A 25,564-nucleotide genomic window follows, 5' to 3' on the forward strand; every position below is an offset into this window, starting at 1 on the left:
TCCACTGGATATTCTTTCCTGCTTTGTCAAAGATTAGTTGGCCATGACTTCTTTTATATTAAGTGGATATTTTCTAGTGTAACATTTTACTTCCAAATTATTTAAAATTTTTTTCTTTTTAATGTTTATCTATATTTGAGAGAGAGTGTGAGTGAGTGTGAGCAGGGGAGGGGCAGAGAGAGATGGAGGAGACAGAATCTGAAGCAGACTCTGAGCTGTCAGCACAGAGCCCACTGTAGGGCTTGAACTCACAAGCCATGAGATCATGTTGGACACCCAACTGACTGAGACACCCAGGTGTCCCTTACTTCAAAATTACTTAATTGTACTTTTTTAGTTATGTCCTTAGTGGGTTTATGTAGGCCTTAAAATATACATCTTATCAAAATTTCTTCAAATTTACTCTAGGGAAATATAAAAACTTTACTTCTATATAGCTTTTCTTTTCTTTTTTTAATGTTTATTTATTTTTTTGAAAGAGAGAGAGACAGAGCATGAGTAGGGTAGGGACAGAGAGAGAGACACAGAATCTGAAGCAGGCTCCAGGCTCTTCTGAGCTGTCAGCACAGAGCCCAACGCGGGGCTCGAACCCATGAACCGTGAGATCGTGACCTGAGCTGAAGTCGGATGCTTAACTGACTGAGCTACCCAGGTGCCCCTATATAGCTCCATTTCTATTCTTTTTTGTGTCATTATTGTTACACATACTGCATCTAAATATGTTACACACCCAACAATACATCATTATAATTATATTTGATATAATTGTATGTCTTTTAAATATACTGAGAGAAGAAATGGAGCCAAGTATACATTTATTATAGAGTTTGTTATAGTAACCTTTTTTTTAATGTTTATTTATTTTTGAGAGAGAGTGTGAGTAGGGGCAGGGCAGAGACAGAGTGGGACAGAGGATCCGAGGTGGGCTCTGCTCTGACAGCAGAGCCCGATGTGGGCTCAAACTCACAAACCATGAGATTGTGACCTGACTTGAAGTTGGACACTTAACTGACTGAGCCACCCAGGGGCCTGTTATATTATTAATCTTATTTGCCCTTTCTGGTTCTCCTCATTTCTTTCTGTGGATTTGATATACCATCTGGCATCATTTCCTTACACTAATATATCTTTGCTCCCACCTATTTCTTTTGTATTTATTATCAAATATATTACATTTCTATGTTATTGGCTCAACAATACAGTGATACATATTATTTTATACAATTCTTGTTTAAATTAGTGAAAAGAATAAATATGCAATTATATTGGCCTTCATAACTACTTAATAATTACCTTTTAGCTCTCTTTGTTTTTTCATGTGTATTCTCTGGCATCATTTGCTTTCAGCCTGAAGAACATCTTTTATTGTTTCTTTTAAGTCAGGTCAGCCAGCAACTAATTCTCTATTTTTATTCCTTCTGGGAGTGTCTTTATTTTATCTTTAGCTTTGAAATAGAGTTTTGCTAGATAAAATATTCTGATTTGATAGTGTGTTACTTTCAGTACATTGATGATGCTGTCCCACTGACTTCTGGCCTCCATTGCATCTGATGAGAAATCATGAGTTACTTGCTCTTCTTTCAAGAGTTTTCCTTTAGTGTTAGCTTTTAGCATTTTGCCTATGATGCATCGGGGTGTGGGTCTTTTTGAATTTATCTTGCTTGGACTTTGTTGAGCTTTGATAATGTGTAGATTAATGTTTTTCACCAAATTTGGAAGTATTAACTATTATATCTTTTTTTTTTTTCTATTATATCTTTAAATGCATTTCTACTCCTTTCTTCTCCTGGTATTTCCACTACACCTATCAGTGCACTTAATGGTATCGCACATTTCTGAGGCTCTGTTCATTTTTCTTTATTCTTTCTCTCTGCTCTTCAGAATACATAATTTCTACTGATATATATTCAAGATTACCAACTATTTATTCTGCCAGTTCAAATCTGTTGAGCCCCATAGAGAATTCTTAATTTGTTATTGTAATTTGCAACTGCAAAATTTCCATTTGTTCTCTTTTTATCATTTCTTTTTATTCTTCTTATTCTCTATTTAATGAGATAGTGACATATTTTTCATTCCTTATGTATATATTTTTTTAGTTCTTTGAACATATTTAAAATATTGCTTTGCAATCTTTATGGGCCACTGTTTTTATTGCTCACTTTTTTACTGCTACATGTAGGTCATATTTCCCTATTTCTTTGCATGTCTCATAATTTTTTGTTTAAAACTGAACAATTTAGATAATATGTTGCATACATGATACGTTGTGAAATAATTTAGGTACACTTCATACCAATTCGCTGCACCCCTAGAGATTGATGTTGTTTGCTGGGTCATTTGTTTAGAGATTTGGATGAACAAACTATGAAGTCTATTTCTCTTACAGTGTGCAGCCTCTGCTATCCCTACTCAGATTTTTCCCCTTTTTTTTTTTTTTTTTTTTTTTTTATCATTTGGCTTGAATTCCTAGGAGTCAAGCCTATGTCAGCATTAGACTCATTAATCAAAGGTTGTGCTTAAACCCCCTTGGCCATTTAGGTTTTTACTTTTTACTCTTTGTTGTGTGTGTCGCTTGAAGACTGCTGTCACAATTCAGGGGTGTTATTTTGCTCCACAGTCAGCCAGAAGACTAGCAGCTTGGAAGTTCCCTCTCTCATTGCTTCTGAGAAGGGGCAGCCTTGGGTATGTGCAGTCTTCCAAACTAACAGAGAACGATTTGATTTGATTTGATTTGATTAAGCTTAATTTTTAGAGAAGTTTTAGGTTCACAGCAAAATTGAGGGGAAGGTAAGGAGAATTCCCATGTATCACTCTGCCCTTACACATGTATAGTCTCCCCATTATCAGCATCTACCACCAAGATGATACACTTGTTATAATTGATAAACCTACCTTGACATATCATAATCGCCAAAGTTCATGATTGGTTACATTATAGTTCATTCTTGAAGTACATTCTGTGGGTTTAGACAAATGTATAATGACATGCATCCATCATTATGGAATCATACAGAGTATTTTATTCACTTCCCTAAAAATCCTCTGTGCTGTGCTTGTTCATCTTTCCTCTCATCACCCAAACCCTAGCAACCACTGATGATTTTACTGTTTCCATAGTTTTGCCTTTTCCAGAATGTTATATGGTTGGAATCACAAAGTATGTAGCCTTTTCAGATAAGCTTCTTTCACTTAGTGTAATATGCATGTAAAGTTCCTCCATGTCCTTTCATGGCTTGATAAGCTCATTTCTTTTTCATGTTGAGAATTATACCATTGTCTAGAAATACCACAATTGATTTAGCCATTTACCTACTGAAGGACATCTTGGTTGCTTCCAAATTTTGGCAATTATGAATGAAGCTGATATAAACATCCCTGTGTAGGTAATTGTAAGGACTTAAATTTTTAAGTCTTTTGGGTAAATACTAAGGCTTGTGATTGCTGGATCACATGGTAAGAGTGTGTTTAGTTTTATAAGAAACTGCAAAACTATCTTCCAAAGTTTCTGTACCATTTTCTATTCCTATCAGCAATGTATGAGAGTTTCTTTTGTTCCACATCCTCACCAGGATTCGGTGTTGTCATTGTTTCAGATTTTGGCCATTCTAATAGGTGTATAGTTGTGTCTTATTTTTTTTTTAATTTTTTTTAATGTTTATTTTTGAGAGAAACAGAGCGTGAGTGGTGGAGGGGCAGAGAGAGAGGGAGATGCAGAATCAGAAGCTGGCTCCAGGCCCCAAGCGGTCAGCACAGAGCCCGACACGGGGCTTGACCTCACAAACTGAGATCATGACCTAAGCTGAAGTCAGACACTTGACCCACTGAACCACCCAGGTGCCCCTAGTTGTGTCTTATTTTAATTTTGCATTTCCTTGATGACATATGATGTGGAGCAACTTTTAATGTGCTTAATTTGCCATCTGTATATTTTCTTTGGTGAGGTATCTGTTCAGATGTGTAGCCCATTTTTAAATTAGGTTGTTTGTTTTCTTATTGTTGAGTTTTAAGAGTTGTTTCTATATGTTAGATAGCAATTCCTTTATCAGATATGTATTTTGCAAATATTTTCTCCCAGTCTGTGGTTGTCTTCTCTTTCTCTAGACAGTGTCTTTTGCAGAACAGAAGTTTTTAATTTTAATTAACTCTGCCTTATCAATTATTATTCCAGGGACCCTGCCTTCGGTGTTGTAAAAAGTCATTGCCATACCCTGGGTTATCTAGGTTTTCTCCTATATTATTTTGTAGGAGTTTTATAGTCTTACATTTTACATTTATAAATTTTACATTTACAAAATGGTTTATAATCCATTTTGAGTTGGTTTTTGTGAACAACGTAAGCTCTGTGTCTAGACTCATTTATTTGCTTTGCACATCCAGTTGTTCATTTATTGAAGAGACTGCTTTTACTCCATTTTATTACCTTTGCTCCTTTGTCACAAAGATCAGTTGATTATATTTATGTGGGCCTGTTTCTGGGTTCTCTTTTCTGTTCCTTTGATCTATATGTCTATTCATTGGCCAGTACCACACTATCTTAGTTACTATAGATTTTTTTCTCATTTTTCCAGCCTTATTGAGATAAATTTGACATATAGCATTGTATAAGTTTAAGGTATACAGTATGATGATGGTATACTTATATTTTGCAAAATGATTTTACTGTAGCTTTATAGTAAGTTTTACAATTGTATCGTGTCAGTCTTCGAACTTAGCTGCTCTCCCTCAGTACTGGCTATTCTGGGTCTTTTGCCTCTCCATATAAAACTTAGAATCCACTTGTCAATATCCACAAAATAACTTGCTGAGATTTTGGTTGGAACTGCATGGACTATATAGATCAAGTTAGAAAGAACTGACTTAGTACTTTGTCTTTGTAGGCATGAACATGGAATGTGTCTCCATATATTTAGTTCTTTCATTTCATTCATCAGTTTTGTAGTTTTCCTCATATAGGTATTGTATATTTTTTGTTAGATTTATATCTTAATTCATTTTCAGGGGTGCAGATGTAAATGGCTTTATGTTTTTAATTTCAAATTCCACTTGTAACTTTGTATCCTGCAACCTTGCTGCAATTGCATGTTAGTTCCAGGAGGGATTTTCTGTCAGTTCTTTAGGATTTTGTACATAGACAGTCGTGTCATCTGCAAATAATAACTGATTTCTTCCTTCCTACTCTGTATACTTTATATTTCCTTTTTTGTCTTATTGAATTAACTAGAATTTCCAGTACAGTGTTGAAAAGGATTGGTGAGCAGGGACATTCTTGTCTTATACCTGATTTACTGGGAAATCTTCAAGTTTTTCACCATTAAGCATGTTAGCTATACGGTTTTTTGTAGATTGTATTTATCAAATTGAGAAAATCCCCTTTTATTCCTGATTTAGTGAGAGTTTTTATCAAGGATTGGTGTTGTGTTTTGTCAAATTCTTTTTCTATATTTATTGATAAGATACTGATTTTTCTTCTTTAGCCTGTTGATGTGATAGAATATATTAATTGATTTTCAAGTGTTGAACCAGCTTTGCATACCTGGGTTACATCCCACTTGATCATAGTGTATATATTTATTTTTCAGTACATTGTTGGATTCAGTTTGCTCATATTTTGATGAGGATTTTTGCTTTATATTCACGAAGATAATTAGTCTGTAGTTTTCTTGTAATATCTTTGTCTGATTTTGGTATTAGGATAATGCTGGCCTCGTAGAATGAGGTAGAAAGTACTGCTTCTGCTTTTGTCATCCGAAAGAGACTGTAGAGAATTGGTAGGTTTATTCCTTAAACATTTGGTAGAATCACCAGTTAACTCATTTGAGCTTGGTGCTTCCTGCTTTGGAAAGTTATTAGTTATTGAATCAATTTATTTAATAGATATAGGCCTTTTCAGATTGTCCATTTCTTCTTGTGTGAAATTGGCAAGTTGTGTGTTTCAAGGAATTGGTCTGTTTCATCTGGATTATCAAATATGCAGGCACAGATTTGTTTATAGTATTCCTTTATTCTCCTGTTAATGTCCGTAGGATTTGTAATGATGTTTTCTCTTTAATTTCTGGTATTAATAATTTGTAGCTTCTCTTCCCCCCAGCTCTTTTAGGCTGACTAATCAATTTTATTGATCTTTTCAAAGAACCAGCTTTTGATTTGCTGATACTATGTATTGCTTTATGTTTTTAATTTCATTGATTTCTACTCTAATTTTTAGTGTTTCTTTTCTTTCACTTTGGATTCAATTTGGTCATCTTTTTCTAGTTTTCTAGGGTAGAAGCTTCTAGATTATTGATTTTGGATTTTTCTTTTCTGATATGTGCATTCAATGCTGTAATTTCCCTCTAACCATTGCTTTCACTGCATTACACAAATTTTGAAGTGCTATTATTTTCATTTCATTTCCATTTAAAATTTCCCTTGGGATTTCTTCTTTGTATCATGTGTTAAAGTATATTCTTTAATCTCCATGTATCTTTCTGATACTGATTTCTAGTTTAATTCCATTGTGATCTAAGAGCAGACATTGTATGATTTCTGTTCTCTTAAATTTGTTAAGATGTGTTTTGTGACTGGGGTGCCTTGGTGGCTCAGTTTGTTGAGCGTCCAACTCTTGATTTTGGCTCAAGTCATGATATAACAGTTCCTGAGATCAAAACCCCACATTGGGTTCTGCGCTGACACCTCAGAGCCTTCTCGGGATTCTCTCTCTGTCCCTCCCCTGCTTGAGTGCATGGGCTCGCTTTCTCTCCCTCCTTCCCTCACTTGCAAAGTAAATAAGTAAAAACATTAAAAAAAAAAAAAAAAAGATGTGTTTTATGACCTAAAATGTGATCTCTTGGTGAATGTTACAGGTGAATTTGAAAAAAATACGTATTCTGCTTTTGGATAGGATTAGTCTTGTAGATGTTAATTATATCCACTTGACTGATGGTGTATTTGATTTCAACTATGTCCTTACTGATTTTTCTGGCTACTGAATCTGTCCATTTCTGATAGAGGATTAAGTCTCCAACTGTGATAGTGGATTCATGTATTTCTAATTGCAGTTTCTCTTTACAATTAGTTTTGCCTCACATAGTTTGATGCTCTGTTTTAAGGCACATACATGGTAAGAATTATTACCTTTTTTGGAGAACTGACTCCTTTATCATTATGTAATACCCTTCTTTATCCCTGATAACTTTCTGTACTTTGAAGTCTGCTCTGAAATTAATATAACTACTCTTGGTTTCTTTTGATTAGTGTTTGCATGGTATAACTTTTTCCATCCATTTACTTACTTTTATTTTATATGTCTTTACATTTAAAGTGGATTTTTTGTAGGCAGCCTATACTTAGGTCATGTTTTTTGATCCACTCTGGCAATCTTTTACTTGGTGCACTTTTATACCATTGATGTTCAGATTGATTATTAATACAGTTGGATTAATACCTAACCATATTCCTTACTATTGCTGTTTGTTGCTCTTATTTTTTTGTCTTCCACTCTTTTTCTGCTGTTTGTAAAAAGTTTTAATTAAGCATTTTATGATACCATTTGTTCTACTTTCTTAGCATATTGATACTTTTTTTTAAGTGGTTGCCCTAAAATTTGCAATGTGCATTTACAATTAATCCAAATCCACTTTTAAATAGTACTCTATCACTTCATGAATAGTATGAGTACCTTATAATAACAAAATAATCCTAATTTCTCCCTCCTCTCCCTTGTATCATTGCTGTCATTCTTTTCATTTAATATATAAGCATATGTAATCATATATATCTATGCATATACGTGATATATACATAAGCATACATAATCAAATACATTGTTGGTATTATTTTGAACAAAAATTTCCTTTGTTAGATCAGTTAAGAAAAATAAAAGTTTTTATTTTAGGGGTGCCTGGGTGGCTCAGTTAAGCCTCAGACTTTGGCTCAGGTCACCATCTCATGGGTCATGAATTTAACCCCCGCGCTGGGCTATGTGCTGACAGCTCAAAGCCTGGAGCCTTTTTTCAGATTCTGTGTCTCCCTCTCTCTCTGTCCCTCCCTGCATGCTCGCTCCCTCTCTCTTTCTCTCTCTCACAAAAATAAATAAATATTTTTTAAAATTTTAAGTTTTTATTTTACCTGCACTTATTCCTTCTTCATTGTTCTTCCTTACTTTATATAGATTCATGTCTGTGACCTATATTACTTTCCTTCACTCTAACGCACTTATTTTAACAAATTTTGGAAAGCAGGTCTACTGGCAACAAATTCTCTCAATTTTTATTTGCCTGAGAAAGTCTTCATTTTTCCTTCACTTTGAAGGAGAGTTTTGTAGGGCACAGAATTTTAGTTTGGTGGGGTTTTTCTCTTAACACTTTACTCCACTCTTTTCTTGCTTGCATGGTTTCTGAGAAGTTAGGTATAATTCATATCATTATTCCCCTGTGTGTGAAGCATTTTTTTTCCTCTGGCTTCTTTCAGGATTTTTCCTTTGCCTTGGATTTTCTATAGTTTGAAAACAGTATGCTTAGATATAGTTCTTCTGTCATTTTATCCTGCTTGGTATTCTCTGAGTTTCCTGGATCTGTGGCTTGATATCTGACATTAATTTGGGAAAATTCTCTGCCATTTCTGGGTTTGTTTGTTTTTTTAATTTTTGTCTGTTTGTTTATTTTTGAAGGAGAGAGCATGAACGGGGGAGAGGCAGAGAGAGAAGGAGACATAGAATCCAAAGCAGACTCCAGGTTCTGAGCTGTCAGTAAGGAGCCCAACGCAGGGCTCAAACTCATAAACTATGAGATCATGACCTGAGCCGAAGCTGGATGACTTAACAGACTGAGCCACCCAGGCACCCCTGCCATTTCTGTTTTCAATTATTGTTGCTGTTGTTCTTTTCTTGCTTCCCCTTGACATTCTCAATATGTTAACACCTTTTGTAGTTGTATTATAGTTGGATATTCTAGTTTCCTCCATCATCATTCTCTTTGCTTTCAGTTTTCAAAGATTATGTTGTTGTGTCCCCTAGAGCAGAGGCTTTTCCTTCAGCTGTGTCCAGTCTACTGATAAACTGATCAGAGGCATTCTTTGTTTCTTTTACAGTTTTTATCTCTAGCATTTCTTTTGGTTCTTAGGATTTCCATCTGTCTGCTTTTGTTGCTCATCTGTTCTTGCATGCTGTCTACTTTTCCCATTAGAGCCCTTAGCATATTGATCATAGTTGTTTTAAATTGCCAGTCTGATAATTCTCATATTTCTACCATGTCTGATTCTGATGTTTGCTCTGTCCTTTGAATCATAATTTTGCCTTTTGGTATGCCTTATAATTTTTTCTTGATTAGCAGATGTGATGTACTGGGTAAAAGGAACTACTATAAATATACCTTTAGTAATATAGTAATGAGGTATGGGAGGAGGGGAAGCAATCTATAATCTCAGATTATAGGTTTGTGTCTTAGTGAGCCTGTGCCTCTGGACTGCGAACTCCTCAAGTATTTCTCACTTTTTTCTTAACCCGTAGTTGGGACATAATGGGTGGAGTGGGCTGGAGTTGGTATTTCCCTTCCCCCGGATTGGTTAACATCCAGTAATATCCCAGTAAGTTGTGCTCTGCTTTACCAGTTTCCCCTGAGGAGAGGCTTTGTTAAAAACAATATACTCTGGCAGATTTCAAAATGATATCCTTTTCCTCTCCCCTTGCTAGAAGCACAGAGGAGTTTGCTCTAATGTTTACTGTGGAAACCTGGTTGAACTTCTGGAGGTAAATCTCATATTATGGGGAGGTCCCCCTGGACTGGACCCTGGACAGGGTCCTCCTGGAATTTTGAACTCTCAGACTTGTCCACAGTGAACCTCCAACAATTTGTGAATTAAAATTTTTTAATGTTTGTTTATTTTTGAAGAAGAGACAGAACATGAATGGGGGAGAGGCAGAGAGAGAGGGAGACACAGAATCTGAAGCAGGCTCCAGGCCCTGAGCTATCAAGCACAGAGCCTGATGGGGGCTCAAACTCAGAGCAGTGAGATCATGACCTGAGCCGAAGTTAGATGCTTAACGGACTGAGCCACCCAGGCACCCCCAGTTTGTGAATTACAGCTCAGGTTTTCCTACTCCAGCACTGGTTCTCAAGTTAGTTTCCACTAGTGAGTTTGTTCCAATAAGCTGTTGCCTCCTATATTCACATATATCTCCCAATCTTGGGGACAGCTATTTTCCTCCCTTATGGATCCAGGAAGTTGCTGATTTTTTAGTCTGTTGACCTTTCTACTTGTTAGGATGCAATGACAACTTTGAAACTCCTTACATGCAGAACTGGAAAATAGTCTACTATGATTTTATCTTTAAGTCTGGCTTTCTAAGAGTTCCTCTTGGGTCAGAGCAGCTTATTGTTCAACTAGTATTTGGTTAGCAGTTGTGCTTAAGCCCCTGGTGCCAGTGAGGCTTCTTCCCTGTGTTGATAGGTCAGTGTGGGGCCTGGGGAATGATTTCAACACTGCCCTCATTCCCTGTTCTTTTTGCCCATGAGTAGGTGCAACTTAAGCATATGTGCAGAGCCTTCCCAACTTCCAAGATTGTCTGTGATTCCAGGAGGGCTCTTCTTGGCTAGCTTTTCTCTCATTTTCTCTCTTAAATTTCTGGCTTATCTACTCTCTTTGGTTGCTGGGCAGAACTTTTATGCCATTGAACAGGAACTGGGGGTGGGACAGCATCCCTCTTCTCCCAGAATAACACCTCTATTCTGTGAGCAGGGGACCAGGGGTAACCCCTCATTGTCAGCTTGTCCCTCCAGGTGGTCTCTGCCTGCTGTGCCTAAGAGAGAGTCACTACTTGACAAGTAGAGGATGGGGAAGAAGGAAGCCTCCTTCCTCCCAGCTGCTGTCCAGAATAGTGTTTCTTCCAGGGCAGCTCCGGATGAGAAGTGAAAGAAAGAGGGAAACCCTGTCTTCTTATCCATGTCTACCCAGAGTAGAGCTCCTGGAGTAATGCCTTCATAGCACAGGACAGTGGTGGAGAAGAGGGGACAAAGGAGGGGAACAGGTTATGATGCAAATGCAACAAACCTTGTTTTTACTGAGATTTAGGAATTTTCTTGAATAAATGTTTCTCCATTTGCTATGTGCCCTTAGGACAGTTTCTAAAGACTTTAAATGATTGTCTTTTATCATTTTCACCAGTTAAAAAATTGTTTTGCTGGGAAGAGGATATCCCTAGTTCCTCTCTCCACCATTATAGAAATCCTGCCCTGGTTTAAACAGTTTAAAAAAAAATTCAATAACCTATTGAGCTAAACTTCTGATTTTTTTTTTTTTAACATTGGCCTAGGAAGGACTACACACACACACACACACACACACACAGCCTTAGTAATACATTCACCTATTTAAAAGCATTCCAGTGCTCACTTCAACAGCACATGTACTAAAATTGGAACAATAAAAGCATTCCAGGAATATGTGCAGCAAAACCTTACATTCTCATCCCTCTTTTCCAAAGGTAACCACTGTTAACAGTGTAATATGTACCCTTAGGAATTCTTCAGAACTTTCAGAGAGACAGCCTCAGTCTATGAAAAAATTAAATAAGTGATACATGAAGTGCTTCTATGAAAATCACTGTTTCCTTTGTTGTGTTTCTAGTCATTCATACCTAGAAAAATTCCTTACGGAGCAGATGATGGAAAGGAGAGAAGATGTATGGCTTCCACTTATCTCCTATAGAAATTCGTTAGTCACTGGAGGTGAAGATGATAGGATGTCTGTTAACAGTGGAAGTAGCAGCAGCAAAACCTCCTCAGTAAGGAATAAGAAAGGACGACCCCCACTTCACAAAAAACGAGTAGAAGGTAAGTCTACCTTTAACCTATGAGACAAGTAGTTTGCTTACTATTGCAAAGGTAAATAAAGTGACAGATCTGTTGAAGCAAGGTAATATTGTTAAGCATATTATTTCCTTGTATATTTGATACATACTCAAAGGTTAGAACAAAGTGGAACAGAAAAGGGTCAAGGAGAAAGAAGTTAGAAGAGCATGAAACACAGGGAAAGATACGTACAGAGAAAAACAGAAAACATTACAAAGGTTTATAAAATTGATCTCCATATCATAGACCCTCTAATACATTAAAATTTAAAATAAGGCGTAGTCATAACGTTAATTATCAAAATTCATCCTAATATAGAAGAGATTCTGATAAGCTAAGGGTAGACCTGTGCAGCAAATTGAACATGACCAAAACAACTTTCGATTTCTACCCCAGGAATATAATTTATTCTTGTGCATTAAAATAATGATAGCTGACTCTGGTTTTATAACTCTCATGGACTGTGGGAAACAAGGAGTTGAACTGTCATGAAAATGTGAAAATGCGTAATTATTCATATATTCAAAAAGACTAAAAATTGCTTTATTAGAGCATTACTCTTAAACTAAGAAAACTCAGAGCAACTGGTGGCTCAGTCACTTAAGCATTTGACTTTGACTCCGGTCATGATCTCATGGTTCATGAGTTCAAGCCCTGTGTTGGGCTCTGTGCTGACAGCTCAGAGCCTGGAGCCTGCTTCGGATTCTGTGTCTCCCTCTCTCTCTCTGCCCTCTTCTCTCTCTGCCCTCTTCTCTCTCTGCTTCTGACCCTGCCCACACTCTGTCTATCAAAAATAAATAAACATTAAAAAAAATAGAACTACCCTACAGCCCAGCAATTACACTACTAAGTATTTATACAAAGGATATAGGTGTGTTATTTCAAAGGGGCATATGCACCCCAATGTTTATAGCAGCGCTGTCGACAATAGACCAAGTATAGAAAGAGTCCAAATGTCCATCGACTGATGAATGGATAAAGATGATGTGGTATGTGTGTATATATATATATATATACATACACACACACACACACACACACACACACACACACACAATGGACTATTACTTGGCAATCAAAAAGAATGAAATCTTGCCATTTGCAACAACATGGATAGAACAAGAGGGTATTATGCTAAGCAAAATTAGAGGAAGACAAATATCGTATGACTTCACTCACATGTGGAATTTAAGATACAAACAGATGAACATAGGGAAAGGGAAGCAAAAATAATACAAAAACAGGGAGGGGGGAAACATAAGAGAGTCTTAAATACAGGGAACAAACTAAGGGTTGCTGGAGGGGTGGTGGGTGGGGGGATCGGCTAAATGGGTGATGGGCATTAAGGAGGACACTTGTGATGAGCACTGGGTGTTATACATAGGGGATGAATCACTGGATTCTACTCCTGAAATCATTATTGCACTATATGCTAACTAACTTGGATATAAATTAAAAAAGAAAAAAATATTTACAGAATTAATGTTAAAGATTTTGTGTCAAGTTTTGTCTTTGGGATTTAAAATCTTTTGGTTCAGAGAATGAAAATACTAAACCCTCTCTGTAGTGTAGAATCCTAAACTTCTCTCTAAATAATGACTGAAAAAAAGAAAACTTGCTGTATGTCAGTTTGAAATTTACCAAGCGACTAACGTAGGTCATGTGCCCAGAATCCTTAGGCAGCAGTTTCATCTGTTTGGAATAAAGATGAGAAAGCCTTGTAAGAAGTGTTTTCATTGAGGAACCCTTAGGGGTTAGCAGGATCTCCTCAAGAAGAGTGAGTTCTTCCTGAAGTTATTCATTCATCAAGTCTTTACCAAGCGCCTTTCAAAGACCTGCAAAATGCTGGAGATTAAGTATTAATAAAAATGCTCAGGGGTTCATGGGCGCCTCAGTCAAACATCTAACTGTTGATCTCAGGGTCATGAGTTCAAGCCCCATTTTGGGCTCTGTGCTAGGCATGAAACTTACTTTAAAAAATGCTCATAGTACAGATGGGAAGACAGAAGCAGGCAATTTTAATTCAGCAAGGGAAGTGCTCTGATGGGCCAAAAAGATTTTCTGGGTACATACAGGGAGTGATCAAACTCTTAATGAATCAGGCAAGATTTTCTGTAAAATATGGTATGTAGTAGAGCTGAAACATGGGTTTACCACGTTAAGAACCTAAATGGTACCATTTTTACAAAATTTTAAGTGCAGCAGAAGATAAAAGTTAGGAATTAAATGTTGAAACAAAAGTGGTATGAATAAAAGAAGATGAAACCTCTTTTTGCTGATTAAAGATTCAATAGGGAGTTTCAGATCACTGGAATGACATTAACAAGACAATAGGTAAGTATTTTCAGGAACTGAGAAGCCTATCCAGAACATATACATATGTCTGACAATTGTTGAAACACTGAGAGGTGGGATGCTTGATAGCAAATACAGAACCTAACATGCACACATCTCTGAGACTTAATGGAGGAAGAAAAACAATAAGATTCATACTGTGTACTTTGTGATTGAAATTTTTTTTTAATTCTTCAGAAGGGAAAGCATAGCAGTAATACTTTTAAGTCTTCCCATATTAGGAAAATAACTTAGAATGTTTGTGGTAGAAACTTTATAATTATGTAACATTATATCAGGCTATAGTTTACATATGCAAATAATGCTTTAATCTGTTCAGATCTTCATGAATTATCTTCAGAAAAAGGAAGAAACACTTCCTGGTCCCTTGACAAAATTTAATTTTAATTAAAGAGATAACCTATACAGTTGACAGATGACCTGCCAACACAGGCCAGTGTATAATTAAATCCTTAGTAAGTAGGAATGATTCTATTTCCTCTAGAAGTTAAAGGAGAATGGGAAGTGGGGGCTGGGTAGGATGAATGAGGAGGGCTTCCCTAAAGAGGTAGAACTTAGAAGCATGAAAACAGTGAGCCTCTTAACCCATCCCCATATTGAATTGCCTGGAAAAAAGTTATTTCTCTAGTGACCAATGTCCCAGTTGTGCAGTGGGATTTGCTGATTTGTCAGTAAAGGCCCACCAGACTTTAAGTGCTGCTACCTGGGGCCCCTCTAAGACCCAGCAAATAGGCCCTTTATTGTTTGAGTAAAGCAAGGTTAGAGGGATCTCTGGCTGGCCCCATTCTTCCCTTCCTGTGGTTGAATTAATCCTTATAGATGGAGGGATTCAGAAGAGAGGATAATGTAAGAATATATAAGCAAACGGAGTTTTGGAAGTTTAGTAACTTACAGAAAGTTACACAGGCGAGTGGTATAACTGGGATTCAAATTAGACAGTTTAACCCAGAAGCCACGCTCTTCTAGTCTGTTCTAGAACTTCTACCAGAGTTCATTCCACTAATGATATGTTGTGACTCTAACTGGAATTTTACAGATGAAAGTCTGGATAATACATGGCTAAACAGGACTGACACCATGATTCAGACTCCTGGGCCCCTGCCAGCACCACAGCTCACTTCCACTGTACTGCGGGAGAATAGTAGGCCCGTGGGAGAACAGATTCAGGAACCTGAGTCTGAACATGGTTCTGAACCTGACTTTTTACACAAGTAAGTAGTAAAAATTTATTTTCTTGGTATAAAACCTTTAATTGTTAAAGAAAGAAAAACCTTCTTAAAGCATGTTATTGGTCAGTTCATAAGGAAAAACCACAAGCAGAGGCTAAATAATTTGTATTAGAAGATACATAAGTCTGCCAACACTTGTGGATATCAGTTACTCAAAGCCCAAAGACCTTTAAAGCATGGTGCATCACTAAGTGCTGATTTCAGTTGGAGTTTACAGATTATCATTGGGCAGGTCTGTTTTTTCTCAGGGACTTGCAAAAAAGACATGCAAGTTACTTCCTTGGAAAGAAAGCCTTTAAGAGTCTCTGCTAAGGTTGTACTAGTCTGAACAAACAAATAGACTATTCCTTTTATCATTCATTAATAGCATTTTGTCTTGGTCAAGTTTATATTTTAAACTTAAACTGTTAGGGATTAAGGTATTTGTCAAGATATTTGATAAATTCTGAGAACAGTTGCCTTTTCTCTAAGAGAGAATCAAAGTCTTACCTTTTTCCATGCTAGTAGTAATTAGTATGTTTTCTAGTACCATGGCCCCAAACATTTTGGAAAAGGCAAGATAATGGTACAACTTTTGCTATAAAAGAACTTTTTCTTTGTTGTTTTCTATCCAACTATGTAATTCTTCTAGTTTCTTGTGTTTCTACTCATTGGGGTAAAATGCTGTGATTTACTCTGATGGGAAAGAGAATTCTCAGTTAAAATCAACAAATTTAGCAGGTTGGAAATGGAAAGAGGAAATGTTAGAATTTTTCAGATCCTGGGTTTTCAGAAAGCCTCTTTGCTCAGAGGATCTGCCTTTCTTCAAAGCTAAAAGGATAATCATTGTCAGACAGCCACTGCGTAACAGCATTCTTAGAGGGTAGTTTGCCTTATGACCAACATTCTCACCCTGCTTCTTAGAGGGTGGATTCTTCCTTATTTGAGCAGCCTGTCTTACTTCCCTGACTTTACCACTTGTCAATTCCTCCCCTCTGTGGTCTACTTTCCTTTCCCTGCTGTAGGTTTGTTTATAGGTTTAATCAAGGTGGTAACACTATATGATATAAAGACAGCTGCTCATGTGACAGATGTTATCTACTAAAAATCATTAAGGTTTACATCCTGTAAAATTCCCAGGAGGCATGTTTATGCAAGTGTCCATGTACCAGTAAGTATAGAGGACAGGTGAAAATTTGACCCAGCATGCACCTGACTCCAAATTTTTTCAGAAGGACTGAGAAAAAAATGTGTTAATACTTTCCTTGTTCAACTCTGAAGAGCTCTTCCCACAAGGCCAGCATCCTTTCTGTCCCTTAGGGGACTGGCTGTCCAGGCAGGAACACTTGTTCCAGGGCAGTAGCTGGATACAGAGGTCTCAGAAGCAGTCTCTTGTTTGGCAGAGATTTGGGGAACAAAGCTGATGAATTAAGCACCTGTAGGGGAGGGAAAGGTTTTATCCAATCCTCTTAGGATCCCTAACTGGGTCTGAAAATTAAATGGACAGATCAACAGAAAAGGATACACATTTTATTGAGTGTTTAACATGTCCAGGGGAGCTTTCAGCAGAGAATGAAGGCCTGAAGAATTGACAAGACAAAGGGGTTTGTACTAGGAATAGTTTAACTGAGACTATGTAGTCTACATTTTCCTCAACTAGGAAGGTAAGGGTTAGTTTAACTAGTAGGAAGGTTTGTTTGCAGATTGCTCTGGTACCATCTCTGAGTTGATAAGAGTCTATCTCCCATAAAACAAGAATTCTGCCTTTAAGCAGAAAAGGAGCTTTTTCTGTGTTTACCACTTCTTAATTGCCTTCAGCTCAAAATAACTTTTATCTCAGAAGCAGTATTTTGGGGTGACATACTTTGGTTTCCTTTACAGCTAACAACTGGCCACAGCCAGCTTCTCTTAGAGACTTAGGCATCTCTGAGCAACTAACTGCCATTTCTGCAAAGGTAGATCCTTCAGTAATGGTCTGTCTCACCCTTGACTCAAGTAAATCCAGCTAACTCCCCATACTCGGGGATTAGGCACCCAACGGTGGCTTTCTTAGCATGGGACTGATGAGCGAAATTCATCTTCTGCCATAAATGAATAATGTATTCCTATTCCCTTAGTCCTCAGATGCAGATCTCTTGGTTAGGCCAGCCGAAATTAGAAGACTTAAATCGGAAGGACAGAACAGGAATGAACTACATGAAAGTGAGAACTGGAGTAAGGCATGCCGTGTAAGTGTTACATCAAGTATTGTAAAAACATAATGACTATGTGATGCTGGTCATTTTGTGGAATGACTGGTTTCCTTTGACATTTGGTCTTAGAAAAGGAGTTAAGATCATAATTCAGGATCTCCTGTGCAGTGTAGAATAGGAATGGAGGGGGTGGGCTTCGGAAGCTTTCAGCATTTAAATCCTAGTGCTGCCACTTGCCAGCTGTGTGGCATTGGGCAAAGTCTAAAACCTCTGTGCCTCAGATTCTCCATTTGTAAACATGGGATAATACTACCAATCACATAGTTTTGTGGGAATTGACACATAGCTAAATAAATGTTAACTTCTTTTGTTGTTATTGCATTTAAATTATACTTCCTTTTGATGAGATGAAATCTTGAATGAAACAAATGAATGATCCTTAATTATCTTAGTAGTTCAGGATCATAGTTTGTGCAGCCCATGGATTTTAACTGGAAAATGTGCTTTTCATTGATTATAAGACCTAATATAAGAAAGAGCCAGGACTCCACATTCGATGAGTCTGAACAGTCTTCTGACGATGGTTTTTCCTTATCAGTCGGGGCCTAATGGAGGAAGATGCTGAGCCCATCTTTGAAGATGTGATGATGTCATCCCGGAGCCAGTTAGAAGATATGAATGAAGAATTTGAAGACACCATGGTTATTGATCTGGTAAAGAAACTCAGTACATTTTCTTCTTTTAAAATATGTGAAGGCATCGGTGTAAGATGATGCTCTTGTTTGCAGAAGCCCGAGGAGAGAGGTATGGAGGTGGTAACATAGAATAGCAGCAGGCAGGACCAGTGTCACCCTTATTAGGGCATTTGGATGAGCTGTGTTTCTCAAGCTTACTTTCTAAGCAGTCAGATTGTAAATTTCTGGCAGTAATGGAAACTGGTTCCTTACCTTTTTGAGAAAGGGCTCTCACTAGATCTGCCTTTCAGTATAGTGTACATCTGGTCTCTTAAACTAACTTGGAGTCTGATGATATATAGAGTGTGTTCCAGCACAGCAACCAAACACCGAATATGGACCATATTTGTTTAGTGTGGAAAAAACATCTTTGAAGCAAGGAAACCTGAATATGGACTAGGTGTAGGTGATATTAAGAAATTATTGACTTTGTCAGGAATAGTAATGCATGGTGGTTATGGTTTTTTTTTTTTTAATTTCCATCAGAGATTCATATTGAAGGTAGTTATAGATGAAATGACATAGAAAAGAAAAAAAACCGTGAGGAGACTCAGTGAAACAGATTGGTCAAAGATTTGACAGTTGATGAAGCTAGGTGATGAGTACATGGTAGTTTATCATACCACTTTATGTATTTAGGGCTGCTATAACAAATGCCATTGACTAGGTGGCTTAAACAATAGAAATTTTCTCACAGCTCTGAAGGCTAGAAGTCTGAGATCATGGTGTCAGCAAGATTTATTTCATTCTCAGGCTTCTTTCCTTGATTTGTAAATGGCCATCTTCTCCCTTTATCTTCATGTGATCTTTCCTCTGTCTCCTTATAAGGATATGAATCAGATTAGAATTGGGGCGCCTGGGGGGTTCAGTTGGTTGAGCAACCTACTTTTGATTTCAACTCAGGTCATGATGTCACAGTTTGTGTGTTTGAGCCCCCACATCGGGCTCCGTGCTGACAATGCAGAGCCTGAGTAGGATTCTCTCTCCCTCTCTCTGACTCCCTACCCATGATCTCTCTCAAAATAAGTAAAATAAACTTAAAAGTTAAAAATTTTTTGTTTTATCCATTTTTGAGAAAGAGAGGACAGAGTGTGAGCAGGGGAGGGGCAGAGAGAGACACAGAATCCGAAGCAGGCTCCAGACTCTGAGTAGTCCGCAGAGAGCCCAAAGCGGGGCTCGAATCCACGAACTGTGAACTCAGGACCTGAACCAAAATCAGATGCTTAACTGAGTGAACCACCCAGGTGCCCATAAATTTTTTTAAAAATTAGAATCCACCCATATGACCTCATTCTACCTTAATAGCCTCTCTATAGGTCCTCTGTCCAAATAACAGTCACATTCTGCGGTACTGGGGGTACCTCTTCAATATATGAATTTGCCAGTGGAGGTGGGGGGGACATAATTTAGCCTGTAACATTCTTTTTTATAGGTTTAGAATGTTCCATAATGAAAAATTTTTCTAAGAAATGTAAAGGAGATCATATGCCTCCAGTCTCTCCCCTCCCATCAGTAGCTTTCCATCTACCTGCTTTGGGGAATTTAGGGATCAATTTTTATAATCATTCTACGATTCAAAGACATGTTGTATGTTTGTAGGCCCCCAAATTACATGCATTTACATGTTCAGCTTATTCATTGTAATTTGAAATCCTGTTTTTTTAAGGTGGGGGCTCCATGTAAAAGCCACATTCTTTTCATTTCAAAATTAAATCTTTAGTAGCTCTATTCTGTGATACCATCAGAAATATTAGCTGCTTATTATCACAGTGCATTGTCTTACTATATCTCAGGAAAACATTTTGGCTTCTTTTTCTAGCCCCCATCAAGAAATCGGCGAGAGAGAGCTGAGCTGAGGCCAGATTTCTTTGATTCTGCAGCTATCATAGAAGACGATTCAGTAAATGTTAAATTATTACCACTTTTTATTTATGGTTTCTAGGTCTTGCGTATGCATGAAATTAATTGTGTTTTCCATTTTTCTAGGGATTTGGAATGCCTATGTTCTGAAGTCTGAAGAAAATTTACAAATCTGGAACTCTATTATTTAGAGCTAGAGGCCTATATACTGTGATAGCTTGTATGGGGGAAAAAACACTTTTGATGTGATCTGATTTGTTTTTTAATCAAATGATTGAGGTCAATCCCTTTTTGCAGTGACAGAAGAGGAGCATGTAAATTACCCAAGGGAATGTTGGTGAATGTCACCTCAGAAAGACTGACCTGAAAAATCATTTGTGTCCTAATATTGGACTTATCCCAATACAGATGTGTGTGTTTTTCTGGAGGGAGGAAAAAATTTTAAATTTTTAAAACAACTGTCAAGATAAACACTGTTATACACCTGTTTTATGAAACTCAGCATTGAGTAAAAAAAAATATTTTTAACTTTATTTTCCTGTTGTACAATTTAAAAACCGTTTTAACATTTTGCCTTTTTATGTTTTAAAAGCTAACCATTTTTATTAAACCTATGAGTAAGCAGCTCATCCTAATTGCCGAAGAGTGTTTTGGAGCTCACTGGATTTGGTTGACCTTGTGGAATACAGAAATGCGGAGGAGCAGAATATCGACAAGCTAAGATGAAATTCTGACAGTGCATCTCTGCCAAAAACCACACACCCTCTGTGGATATGGATTCCCAGATTTTATATACTCTTGAATAAAAAGGTTTATTTTTATTTATAAGGGGGCATAAAATAAGAAATGTCCACGCAGCCATTTTCCAACAGATGCTGTGCACCATTCATTTTATATAGAATAGGGAGATTCAAATACAGTACATTTTCTATTGGTATTTGTTCTGTGCATTTTTAGCAACTTCTACCAGCAAATAAAGTATTCTCAGAAAAACAAAAATGGTTCTCAAGTTATCAGTTTGCTGTTTTTACTACTTATTTCATGCCCTGCCAAATTCAAGTTACATAAACTTCCGTTTTCTTAAAAAGATAATCATGAAAAACTTCTTTGCCATTCAAAAGTAATTTTAAGTGTAACATAACTGTGTCTACTTCCCATGCACTTAATACCTTATGCGCTAATTTTGTGAATTAAGTTTACCAATTATAGAAGTATGTGCTGCATAGAAGTCTGTGCTTAGAGGGTGAAGTTCCTAAGCTTACCTTGAAATACAGCTACATTTCAGTGTTAAATGTGCATATTAATTATTTTGGGGAAAGAAATTATGAATCTTCAGGACAGCCTTCAATGGTTTAGAGTTACATTCTGCTTAGACTTTTATGACTTGCTGCTATTGTTTTAAAAAGCCCACTTAGTTTCTTACTTTCTGATTTTTAAAAGTAAGCCTCAATTCCAAACCAGTCCATCCACAGCTGTTTCTGGGCTGGTTTTTAAAGTAGCTGCAATGGAATCATGAGGCTTTCCCTTCTTACCAAAAATGAAAAGATTTTTTTTTTTTTTTTTTTTTTTTTTTTTTTTTTTTACTAATCTGTGCACCCAATAATTGATTATCTTTTGTTGGGAAAGGAAATGGATTATTCTATTCATTCTTTTAGTAAACACAAAACAGATTTTTCTCAATATTTGTACAGTTCTGAAAAAAACCTGGTCACCAAAAATATTTTATCTGCTAATTTAGTAATTCCTGGGCTCCAGTTTGAGGGGTTGGGGTCTCACTTTCTTCCAGAAATGTGGACCTCACTGGACATGAAGGGGCAGGAATAACTGGACCGTCCACCAGCGTCACCCCTGCCTGTGGTTCTGGCCAGGGAGGAAGCTGGGAGGTGCCTTGGCACATGCACAGATTGATCCTTTGCTTGACAGTTTCATGTGGAAATCAGATGCTGACTTAGAATTGTAGACTACATGCAACAAAAAAAAAAAAAAAAAGAAAAAAAAAAGGCTTAATATCTACTCAAATGGGTTTGCAGTTCAGTTTGAAGTCAATCGAATTTTTGTATTTTCAGTGTCTCCTTGATTGGTTTTGCTAGTAATTCTGTAAATTGTACATTTGCAATATGAGGTTTTTTTCCTTTTGTACAATTTGAAACTGATGCTTCACCTTTCCTTTAATAAACTATTCAAAATCAGGCTTGTCATCCTATTGTTCTTACTATGTAAAGCTTCAAAGATGATTTTATGTCCCAATGCTCTTGAGAGTTTGCTCACTCTAATCATTTAACTGTATCAGTTTTGTTTTGTTTTTAAAGGAAAGAAATTTAGGACTAGTTCATTATCTTTCATTAATTGGATTTCCCTGGAGAAAGTGGGTAGGCCGAGTTGTCTGTGATTCAAGAGGAGGTCTCTTGCAGGCTGAATTCTGAAGGAGGCATTCAGAGTTTGTAGCCTGGATCCTGCCCTGGCCACATATCCAGCACCAAGGCTTATGCATGGTTCCCCCTAACAAACAGTGGCCTTTTAAAGATTACTTGGATTCTATAGGGCCATGTAAGTGAGAGTTTCTTGATACTGGTGCCAGACATCACTCTTAACAAAGGTCATGCCCTGGGGCACCTGGGTGACTTAGTTAAGCATTGGACTCTTAATTTCAGGTCAGGTCCTGATCTCCCCGTTTGTGAGACTGAGCCCCTGTGTCAGGCTCTGCACTAATGGTATGGAGCCTGCTTAGAATCCTCTCCCTCTCTCTCTCTGCCCCTCCCCCAGTTGCCATTCTCTTGATCTCTCAAAAATAAACTAAAAAAAAAAAAAGTCATGCCCTACACTTCATGGGCCTGGCCATGTTCTTCGGGCTGTGTTTGTTAGATGGCCTAAAATGTCTGCAGGAAAAGCAGGGATATAAGGGCTAAATCAGCAGGTGAGCTCTCTGGGCACAGGAGGAAGATAATAAGGATGGGTCTCCAGCAGCTCTCATCTTTACAAGCTTATGAGACTAGACCAGGGCTTTACTCAGTGCAGCTCTACCTTGGGACAAACTTGGAAACCTCCCAGATGTGACTTAACTCACTCTTTTGGCCCTGCTTCCAGAAAAGAATCCATCAAATGAACGGTGTCTTCATGGAAAATAAAGGCTTAGTGCCTCCCCTTTAGGTTTTTCATAGCAGACCAAGCTCCAGTAAGGTTCCAGCCCTGCCCTCCTAAGTGCCTTGCTCTATTGGGGTCTTTATTACACATCACTTTTTGAAGGACAGCTTTCTGCTCCCAAGGACATGTAAAGAAGGTTTTTTACTCACCACCCAGGAGAGTGTGGACATGGTCAGAACTTCCCTACTAAGACTGCTACATCTACCCAAATGTTCTGGCTAGACTCCATAGGAGCCCCAAACTGAGGCTCTGCCCGTTAAAGTGGCCATAGGTCCTGTGGCGGAGATCCCACACCCACAGAGGTGCAACAGCATGAGGACCAGTAGTTTCTAGCCACAGCTGTCTAGAAATCCTTTAGAACAAGAAAGACATAAAATATTCACATCTGTCCAACAGGTTAAGTCTAGGCTGCTTCAACTACATCAGAAGTGTTAACTCGGGCGCCTGGGTGACTCTGTTGAACATCCGACTCTTGATTCCGGCTCAGGTGATCCCAAGAGTTGTGGGATCCAGACCCACTTTGGGCTCCACCCTAGGTATGGAGCCCTGCTTAAGCCCTGCTTAAGATTCTCTCCCACTCTCCCTGACTCTCTCCCCGCACTTGCTCGCTCTAAAGTGTTAATACATGGATGAGTGTCCTTCACGGTCTTCTCTAGGTAGACCGTATCTAAAACACCCCGAAGCAACCAAAAGCATCAGTGAACTCACAGGCAGAGGACTCAGTAAGGAGACAAAACATGGTCAGAAGAGAAGCTAGGAGAACTTTCTGCAAACACAAGCAACTGGAAGGCTGCATTGTGAATTTACTCCCTATTCGAGCAAATCAAGTAAGGACTGACAGGCCATCATGCATGAGGTAGGAAAGCTTTCTAAATTTAATAGCTCTTCAGGGTGAGACAATTCCAGTGGAGAGAGCCACCACCTTTCTCACTCCCCTCTTAGGAGTTCATCCCACCTACTACATCAGTTGGAAAGCAGTGTTCTGACTGGTTATAGAGATATGTGGAGTTGAGACAAATCTGCCTGGGTTCAAATCGCAGCTTCACCACCCTAGCTTCGTGGCTCAGGATAAACTGGTTTACTTAAGGCAAGAGGAGCTGGGGCAGGTGCAACAGGACCCTCCGTACCTCTTAAACTCCATCTCCATTCTCACCATATTACCTGCTCTCAGTCTAAAGAGAGACACTTGGGGCTCCTGGGTGGCGCAGTCGGTTAAGTGTCCGACTTCAGCCAGGTCACGATCTCGCGGTCCGTGAGTTCGAGCCCCGCGTCAGGCTCTGGGCTGATGGCTCGGAGCCTGGAGCCTGTTTCCGATTCTGTGTCTCCTTCTCTCTCTGCCCCTCCCCCGTTCATGCTCTGTCTCTCTCTGTCCCAAAAATAAATAAAAAACGTTGAAAAAAAAAAAAAAATTTAAAAAAAAATAAAATAAAATAAAATAAAGAGACACTTGCCACTGCTCTGCTCAGTAAACCCAAGTCCTCTGGTTAAAGCCCACAGTTTTCTTTTTCCCCTTAAAGACCGAATACCACCTGGGAAAGGCATTCCTAAACAACAGCCACTGAAAATACTCTGCCACCATTCTCATGGCATTCTGTCATCCACAGAGGCTGGTCTACTTGCAAGGTCTTGCAGCTTTTTGTTTCCTTGGCCACCAGCTTTGTTTATTGGTTATTAACCATCTCCATTCCAAGGCTTCCCAGAAGTCTCTTGCCCAAGTATTTTATTAGGCTGGTTCCTCTGTCTCTTAGGCCCAGGAACAAGCCCTTCTCAGCATCAGATTTCACAAACTAGTAAAACACATCTTGGACCCCTTCCTCAAAAAGGAAAAACAAAAAAAACCCCACAAACTTGTATTATTTTCATATAGATGATAGCACAGTCATCCTCCAAGCAGTCCAAATCCTAGGTTAGCTGACCCCAGAAATTGGGATTCGCTAATCAATTTTAAGCAATTGAGCCACATGCTAACCAACCTGCATGGCTTCTTAGGAGACCTCTAAAAGCCCAAGAATCGGCCAACCCCTTTCCCACAGTTTATAACCTTTCTGCTGGTGCCAAAGAGGAACATAAAGAACTTGTGTCCAGTCTCTGCCCCCTTGAAACTCACCATCTACTTAGAAAGACAAAAATACTTACACAGAGAAAAAAAATGCACACTCAGATGCTTAAAAAAAAAAAAAAGAAAAAAAACTGCAATAAGCAAAATCAGTTCTAGCTCACAGGTTGAGAGGAACTAAGGTCCTTGA

General features: G+C 38.0%; 1 protein-coding gene across 7 annotated transcripts in view; it reads left to right on the top strand.

The window, feature by feature from the left end:
* The window catches only part of STAG1 (stromal antigen 1), a 402,324-nt gene extending 379,958 nt beyond the window's left edge, over window positions 1-22,366 (top strand). For all 7 annotated transcript variants that reach the window (XM_042954675.1, XM_042954671.1, XM_042954673.1 and 4 more), the window contains 6 exons: window positions 11,605-11,810; window positions 15,220-15,394; window positions 17,509-17,619; window positions 18,182-18,296; window positions 20,137-20,217; window positions 20,304-22,366. In XM_042954675.1, the coding sequence (XP_042810609.1) occupies window positions 11,605-11,810; window positions 15,220-15,394; window positions 17,509-17,619; window positions 18,182-18,296; window positions 20,137-20,217; window positions 20,304-20,327 (712 nt within the window). In that variant the 3' untranslated portion in view covers window positions 20,328-22,366. The remainder of the gene's footprint in view (window positions 1-11,604; window positions 11,811-15,219; window positions 15,395-17,508; window positions 17,620-18,181; window positions 18,297-20,136; window positions 20,218-20,303) is intronic.
* Window positions 22,367-25,564: the final 3,198 nt, after the last annotated feature.

This window comes from Panthera leo, chromosome C2 (assembly GCF_018350215.1).
Source record: "Panthera leo isolate Ple1 chromosome C2, P.leo_Ple1_pat1.1, whole genome shotgun sequence".
Classification (NCBI taxonomy): Eukaryota; Metazoa; Chordata; class Mammalia; order Carnivora; family Felidae; genus Panthera; species Panthera leo.